The 8,918-nt window shown below is 40.0% G+C and overlaps 1 protein-coding gene across 1 annotated transcript in view; it reads right to left on the bottom strand.

The window, feature by feature from the left end:
- The window catches only part of LOC107666149 (ubiquinol-cytochrome-c reductase complex assembly factor 1), a 26,129-nt gene extending 22,281 nt beyond the window's left edge, over positions 1-3,848 (bottom strand). Inside the window, exons 1-3 of the mRNA XM_016457324.1 lie at positions 3,630-3,848; positions 3,087-3,197; positions 1,213-1,320 (exon numbers count right to left, since the gene is read on the bottom strand). Coding sequence (XP_016312810.1) covers positions 1,213-1,320; positions 3,087-3,197; positions 3,630-3,704 — 294 coding nt within the window. The 5' untranslated portion in view covers positions 3,705-3,848. The remainder of the gene's footprint in view (positions 1-1,212; positions 1,321-3,086; positions 3,198-3,629) is intronic.
- Positions 3,849-8,918: the final 5,070 nt, after the last annotated feature.

Genomic DNA, 8,918 nt, shown 5'->3' with positions numbered 1-8,918 from the left:
ATTTACAAAAGTGATTTTATGTCCATAGAAAGCATATTAAATGCAAGTAAAGTGTTTTAAAATAGCTTTTGGAGAATAAAATGTCCAAATTTGGTTGAAATAATGTTACATTGTCATTCAGTGTAACACAATATTTATGTAAAAATTCAAACAACATGCTTATTCTGACGTGTACATATTAAAATATATAAAAGAATAAGGGAGCATATTCAATTTTATTGTGTTTTAAATGAGTAAAAAATTCTTACTGACAAATGGGCAAAACCTAGGATAGTGGCAAACTGTAAAAATGTAAAATAACAACTAATTAGTATTTGGGGTGAAAGTAATTAGACTTTTAATATGTCATAAATTGATTTTTGTTGTAAATATGCCTGACAAGATTGTTACACTGAATGACATTTTAGTGGGTCTCTTCTGTAAATCAGGGGAAAATGTATGATATTTATTTTTTGCTCAGAAAAACAAAATTACAATTGAATTAAACAGAAAATGTTTAAAAAAAATTTTGGGAAAAACAAGAACAATTTAAAGCAGTATTACACTTATTGTTTTTATGCTTAAACCCTTTTTCGTCTTTGACCCAAATACAAATAAATGTTTTTTAATATCCTATATAGCATAAAAATAAGCATATTTTTAGATCTATTATTAAAAAAATAAATTCAATTTTTAAGGACTATTGCAGTTTTCTCCATAGTGACATTTTTATGATAATTAAGCAAAACGCCCAACCAAAATCTCTATAATGCAATGTGTCCGGACATTTTTTGAGTATTTTTTTACAAATCATTATTCTCAAAGGTGACTCTCACTATATTCTCATTACTGGAATAAAATAATGCATTTTGTTTTATTATATTAGCCTAGAACTACTTTAAAATTTAAATAACCTCAATATTTCAATTACGGTAAATATCATATTTTTTCCATATTACAGAAATGCAAACCATTTTTGGCAATGCAGTAATGAGAATAATAAGAATTAATAATGAACGAAATTATAAAAATAAAGGGGGCTAAATGCAAAAAAAAATATTCATAATATTTAAGCAAAAAAATTTAAAAAATCACTTGGTTTTGGCATGAAATATAACCCACATGTGTCAGTTTTTATGAAAAATTGTGATAAATGGGTGACATCAATATAAAACGGGCTCGATTTAAAAGAAAATTGTTTTGTAACACTAGATTTAGAGGTTGTTTCTTTACCCATTTGTTGTATTTGAGGGGTCCGGTGAAGCCCATGGCTTCAATCAGTTTGGTCAAGGCCCCCACCTCTTCATCTGTAGTCTGTGGGGTCTCTTTAACAGTATGCAGCTTGTAACAGAATATGGAAACATATCTGGCATTAGAGCTATATAAAACACTGGCATAAACACATGGGTGTATACAGACAGTGCATATAAACAATATGTTGACAAAAGCAGGTTACAAACTCATTGGAAGGTTAATACAAAACAAAACGCGTTTGAGAAAAACTAACTCTCTCAGTTACAAGATGCATTTTGAAGGATCTCTAAGGCTTTTGATTTTTAACACTGACAAATGGCCATTAAAATGTCAAATCTATCAGCTATTCCTGTTTAAGATCAGCATTTTACAATAACTTCCAGCTCAAACTGGGTACACTTTATGGAGTCACTGCAGTGAAAATGTTCCCTCAAGCCACCACTATGGATGCAATAAAACCTTCCCCAATGGATTTCTCACCGGGATTTTATGTTTTACTGCTATGATTAGGAATACTGACTAGTAGAAGTTTAGTACACTATAATCAACACTTGCCCTTTGGGGGCGTATAGGGAGGAAATGAGAATATGTTTCTCAACTTCTTTAGACTTTTGGAATTTCAGATTTTTAGTTTTGTAGAAAATATCAACTGTGTCGCTACATAAATTTATTTAAAACTAAAATTAGGCAAGACTTCAGAGTAATTTTCCATTTGATTATATTAGTTAACTACATTAGTTAACATGAACTAACAATAAAAATACTTCTAAAGCATTTATTATTATCTTAGTTAATTTCAACATTTAAAAATACATTTTTAAAATCAAAAGCTGAACTAAAATTAACCAACAATGAACAGTTGTATTTTTATTAAAGGGGTCATATGATGCTGCTAAAAAGAACATTATTTTGTGTATTTGGTGTAATGAAATGTGTTTATGCAGTTTAAAGTAAAAAAAACATTATTTTCCACATACTGTACATTATTGTTTCTCCTCTATGCCCCGCCTTTTTGAAACGTGTCGATTTTTACAAAGCTCATAGGTCTGAAAAAGCGAGGTGTGCTGTGATTGGCCAGCTATCCAATGCGTTGTGATTGGCCGAATGCCTCAAGCGTGAGACGGAAATGTTACGCCCCTCACATACTGTTGATGCCGTGTCCCGGCCGGAGCGACGAGGCAAAAACATTAAAACCCATTACAAACGAGGCATTTGTTGCATCCAGTGGGGACATAATTACTTATTGTAATGACTTATACTGTCTTTTTACGCGTTGCGTTGCATCGCGCCGCAAAAACATAAAACCATGTCTGCATTTATGATCGGAGAAATGACAAACAACAAGTGCTACTCTACACTGCCCAGTAACACTCCAAAGAGAAAGGAAAAATTGAAATCGCATCATATGACCCCTTTAACTAACGTAACAAATACTGTAGCAAATGTATTGCTCATTGTTAATTTTAGCATTAATAGGACGTTATAATAAAGTGTTACCTAATAGTTTTGACTGTGTAAATTTGTTTGACAACATAATTTCCATATTACCGTACTTCCATTTGTGTTTTTGATCTCTTAACCATTATGAAAACACATTCATATTTCACCCTAAAATCAATATAAAAGCATAGTTTTTCTTTGCAGAAAATAATGAACCCTGCTTTTAAAAATTATTCAATTTTTTTGCATTATGTCAATTGCCATCAATGTAATGTATCTAGACATATATTTTTTTACTTTTGTGGTAAAAGTAATTTTTATCCATGTTGACTCTATTTGGTGATTCCTTAGAGGCTTCCTCCAGGATGCCTGAGAGACAAATGGAAACCAAGATCAGAAAAAGCATCACACACCTCTCTTGTGCTGTGAAGAGCTCGGTATTGTGAGTGATTGGGGACGCACGCATCCGCTGTTATCCAGCAAGCCACCAAAGCCCTGGACTGACACGCATCTTGTTCAATTGCCTGGGAAGAAAATATAAACTGCTTTCAAATCTAGTTTGAAAGAAATATAGGGATCTGACTCCTGTTTATCCCTTAATTGGTATTAATATGACTAATGAACTAACTGACTTATGCACTTGCACAACCGTCATAAATAAGACATATTAAATGCATATATACACATACATACATGTGTGTACATACATATATGTATCTATGTCACACACACACACACACACACACACACACACACACTGTCACCTGGTGTAGTAGAAGTACAGGTTAGGTAAGACTGTTGTCCATCATTACGTTTCAAAATGTAAATAATAACTCCAAATAACATTACAATGTCCGTCTTAGAACGTAAATGAGAACAAAGTTTTAAAGGACCCAAATATAAAGCACTTAAGTGATGTTATTGCCTTTCTTGATACTTAAGTATCTATAAATTACCTTTCCGAGGACAGCTCTCGATGCTGAAGCGTTTAATAACTGTCTAACGGCGGACTGCAGCGGCCGCTGATACATGATTCCGCTAAAGTTACAATAATGGAGTATTATTGTAACTGTAAAGCAGGAATCAGTGGTTGTTACTTTCTGACACGTTTTGTAACTGTTTGTTTTTGTCCCTCCCCCTTTACAGCAATGTCAAAGAATCTGTCCCGCCCTTAAAGTGGTCCGTGTGGAAATCAGCGCTGTGGAATATAGTTCCGTCGATGGGCGAACCATGTCAAAGTTTGTGTATATGATGGCAGTAACGCCTCACTATAAGCATATATTATTGCTTCGCCATTATATTTCCCTGTGTCCTCTTCTAGTCTTGCCCCTGAGAATTCAATATATGAATTTAGTTTTGTGTTTTCACTACACTGTTACTGGACCGTCCTACCTTGGAAAAAAAATGTAACAAACAGGTAACAAATAATTGAATCATGATTTAGAGTAGACCAGCTAACTACACTTACAAAAGAACTGTGTCAGTACCACATACTCAAAGATACTTAAAGGGGTAGTTAACCCAAAAATGAAAATTCTGTCATCATTTACTCAAAATGCATCTTGTAACTGAGAGAATATCTTCTTTTGTGTTCAGCAGAAGAAAGAAGTTCATACAGGTTTGTAATAGCTTGAGAGTGAGTAAATGATGACAGAATTTTCATTTTTGGGTGAACTATCTCTTTAAAAGAATACTAGGCCTATAATATTAATAATATTATACCATGGTACTTGTTGGTATTTTTGTGCCGTAGGCCATCTACTATTGTAGCTATACTTATTATAATAAGTACATAAATTATGTAATGGAAAAAATGTATTTGACCTTTTACAAAATGCAGTTCTGTTTATTTTGAAAATTATTTAAACATACATGTGTCAAAGATGAAAGGGGGTTTCAAGAATCAAAACAATAAAAATTTAATACAGCTTTAATAAAAAAAAAAAAAAAACATTAGCATATGTTCTTTTTCATTTTGTTTTTTCCTGAGTAAAAAATAATTACTATCATAAGCCCCGTTTCCACCACAGGAACTTTCCCCAGGAACTAGGGACTTTGGGCCGGTACTCGGTGTGTTTCCACCGCAGGAACCAGGATCTAAATAAAGTTCCGGGTAAAGATTTGCCCCTCAGAAAGTCCCTGCTAGCGAGGTAGTACTTTTCCAAAGGTCCGGAACTTTCGGGGGCAGGACTTGGGCGCTGAACATGCTGATTGGTTGAGTTCACGCAGCATTGTATTTCAACCACCATTTATTTGCATAATTTAAAAAAAAATATTACTGTTATTGTGCCATGAAATGTAGTTTTAAAAGTATATCAGGCGAAAATGTAGTTGTTTAACACACAAATCTGCGGTTTATTTATAAAGATAGCACGTATTTGAAATTGTGCTTTGCTGATTTCGGAGACCTGAGCTCCACGCGATCAGCAAGTGCTCAGTGCTCATGTTTCCCGAGGAGAGCAGCCTCACCCCGATCCTTCTGACATTTGCCGCTGGCTCTGATGTCTCTGTAGTGGTTAAACATATAACTGGGTTTGAGTAAATCTAACAGGTAATATTTGGTCTTTATTATATTAATCTATTAATATGTTAAAATGAAAATGAAAAGAGGCAATACTGTTTGATATAATATTTTGTTTAATTGTAATGTATGTACGTTCCCTGCACTACATTTCCACGGCTATTAAAATGTTTAAATGAAAACGAAAAGAGGCAGTGTCATCCCGTCCACGGGAGTTCACACTTCCGAGTCGAACTTGCGAAGTCCGAACTACCAAGGATGCAAGTCCGACATTTGCATACTTGGTATTGAGAAACGCGCACAGACCTACGTCACCAGACTATTTGCCTAATCTTCTCGGTACTTTAGACCGCAATGGAAACGCAGACAGCAACAGGTCTGGGGGAAAAAAAGTTCCTGGGAAAAAAGAAAGAATCATTAGATGACATTATAAAACTCTACTTACAGATCATAGTTCAGCCCCCAAATCTAATTAACTCTAATATTAAATCTTTACCAAGATTTACCACTATTCTTCAAACCACTAGGTTTTACCCATTTGTCAACAAGTAGTTTTAAATCATTAAAAAAATAATAAAATGTAGTATTGTAGCATGTCCAAAATGTTGTTGTGTTGGGGATAACAATGTGCTTAATGTTAACGTTGCACTTTATTCATTTTTGTGTTGCGAACTGTTATTGGATGTTCGAGTTGAATGTGAAAAGAGGCTCTGCCCCCTGTGTGTGTGTGTAAGGGGGAACAGAGAAAAGGGGGGTCAGAAGAGTGCCTCGCTGGTTCAAGTGCGGTTCTCTTAGAAGTCGGGGTGTGTACGGCGTGGGTTGTGGCCGATAACAGCCCAAATAAACACCCCTTTTGCATCAAAACACCTCGTCCTTGTCTGAGAAGTAAAAGAATCGAAGACAGCAAGAAGGGCAGTCACTGATTGAGTCTTGACTGAGTGTGCATTAGCCGAGTAGCTTCTTTCGTCCGCTGGTGAGAATGGATAATCCCGTTCGTATTAAGATGGAGGAAGATTACAGTTATGCTGGAGCTGGGGCAGTGCATATGTTTGGTGGGCACACCGCGGCGATTTCCAATTGAGAAAGCGAGAAAGCGGGCAGCCATTAGCCGCCGTTGCCGAACGCCAGTTGCTGGTGGCACCGGCGCGCCGATCTCACGAGAAGTGATGGGACTAAAGGTAAACAATAATGGCAGCGCCCAGCCGGTTGGAATAAAAACACGAAAATACTCTGGCAGATCGGACTGGGAGGTTTTTCATGCCCAATTTGAGTTATTAGCTCATGCATTTGCTTGGTCAGAGGAACAGAAAGCCCTTCAGCTTGCTCTTTGCCTGAGAGATGATCCACTTTCATGCTTGTTGCTGCTTGACACTAGTGAGAGGGCTGATTACAGTGCATTGGTCGGTGCATTGAGACGCCACTTTGGACAGTGTTTCTGATCTGAACTTCTCCGGTCTGAGTTACACAGCCATCAGAGAATTCCAGGAGAACCACTACGGGCTCTGGCCAATGATATTGAATCCCTAGCAAGGCGAGCTTATGCACATATTCCACCATCGGTGCAGAGCAAGCTGGCCCACGATCAGTTCATCAGAGCTCTTTCCCCAGCAGAGCTACGCATACATACACAGCTCGCACGCCCACGTGATTTGGCAGAGGCCCTGGAGTTGGCACTGGAGAGAGAAATGCAGTTGAAGCAGCAATGCGAGGGTCAGCAATTGACCCCTCCCCCACCATCAGGGCAGCTGGAAGGGGTGAGATGGCATCTCCAAAACCTGAGTGGCTGAATGAGATTACATAGATGATTCGTGGATTGGTGTTGCCTCCACCCAGGCGGCAGACACAGGCCCACCTTTGCTGGGGGTGTGGTCAGCCGGGAAATCTGGTTAAGGAATACCCTACGCTGGCTAAGAATTTGGGAAACAGGAAGGGGGGCGCAGTAGGCGGGACACTGCAGACCCCCAAGCCCATGTACCGCTCATCACCAGAACAAACAAACTGGCCCACAATGAACAATGGGAGCAATGAGCATGGGGTGGTCGTGGTGGGCAGAACAGCCATATCAGATTTTTGCCATATCCCCATTTGCATTGATGGCGTTGAATGCACCGCCCTAGTTGACACAGGGTCTACAGTGACTGTGGTTCGTCCTGATGTGGTGCCAGATGGTACGCAGCTAGAAGACACAGCGTTTCAGCTTCGCACAGTAACCGGTGAGCTGGCACCAATGAAAGGAAAGGGGCTGTTGACACTGACTGTGGGGGGCATGAACATACAGCATACAGTGTGGATAGCTAATGTGTACTTTTTGAGGGACCATGGCTGTCAGTTACACCTGTCCAAGGCCACGTTGAGTTTTAGCAATGGTCACGTGGTAAAAATGAGGCCACCAGGAGCTCGTCATACTGAGGGACTTGGGTTTTGGACACGTCACCTAGATGACAAGGATGAGTCGTGCTGCACAGCGCTACCATGTGTGTCCCTGCAAGAGACCCTGTTACTGCACACATGGCCTGGGTCTGCTTCTGGGAGAAAGGGGGAAACAATGAGGGCGCTGCAGGAGATAATGCAGAGGAGCTCCAGTGAATTGGACACGCAGCAACAAGAACAGTTGTGGGAGCTGTTAGTGGCGTTCCGGGACTGTTTTGCCTGTGATGAAGGGGACCTGGGTCAGACTTCCCTGGTGCAGCACAATATCGACACAGGGGACGCAGCGCCCATATGTCAGCAACCAAGACGCATGCCCTTAGTACGGCAAGAGGCTGCGGAGCAGGCATTGGTGAAGATGCAGCGCGCCGGTATAATAGAACCTTCTGAGAGCCCCTGGGCATCCCCAGTAGTCATGGTCCCGAAGAAGGGGGGGGAGTGGCGCTTTTGCGTTGATTACCGGAGGCTCAACGCAGTGACACGGAAAGACTCGTACCCTCTTCCCCGTGTGGATGAATGTTTGGACCTTGTGACTGGCTCTCACTGGTTTTCATCATTGGACTTGTGGTGTGGGTACTGGCAGGTGCTGCTGACGCCACAAGCTCGACTCGAGGTAGAGGTCTGTGGCAATTTAAAGTCCTATGTTTCGGTCTTTGCAATGCACCGGCCACATTTGAGCACTCAATGGAGAGGGTACTGGAAGGTATTTCGCGGCAGCAGTGTCTGGTATTTTTGGACGATATACTGGCACATGGAAGCTCGTTCCAGTCAGCTATCACAGCCTTGAGGGCAGTGATGGAGAAGATCAGATTGGCGGGTCTAAAGTTACATCCTGATAAATGTCGGCTGTTGTGCAGGGAGGTGACCTTCTTGGGGCATCATATAGGCAGTGAAGGGATCGGCATTGCAGTGGACAAAGTGAGAGCCGTACAGGAATGGCCTGTTCCAGTGAGCCAAATGGAGGTAAAAAGCTTCCTGGGTTTGACATCCTATTACAGGAAATTTGTATGGGGTTTTTCCTGTATCGCTGCTCCCTTATATAAGCTCCTGCAGAAGAATCAGTGCTTTGTCTGGTCAGAGAGCTGTCAAAATGCTTTCAATACTCTGAAACAAGCCCTGCTGTGCGCACCCATCCTGGCACCTCCCGACCCCCAACTGCCCTTAGTTCTGTACACTGATGCAAGTGGGGATGGAATAGGTGCAGTCTTATCCCAAGTGTGGCCAGACGGTGAGAGAGTAGTGGCCTATTTCAGCAAGGTGCTCAGCAAAGCTGAAAATAGATATTGTGTCACATGGC

The sequence above is a fragment of the Sinocyclocheilus anshuiensis genome, unplaced genomic scaffold (genome assembly GCF_001515605.1).
Source record: "Sinocyclocheilus anshuiensis isolate Anshui unplaced genomic scaffold, SAMN03320099.WGS_v1.1 scaffold447, whole genome shotgun sequence".
NCBI lineage: Eukaryota > Metazoa > Chordata > Actinopteri > Cypriniformes > Cyprinidae > Sinocyclocheilus > Sinocyclocheilus anshuiensis.
This window is presented reverse-complemented; position numbering and strand designations above follow the sequence as displayed.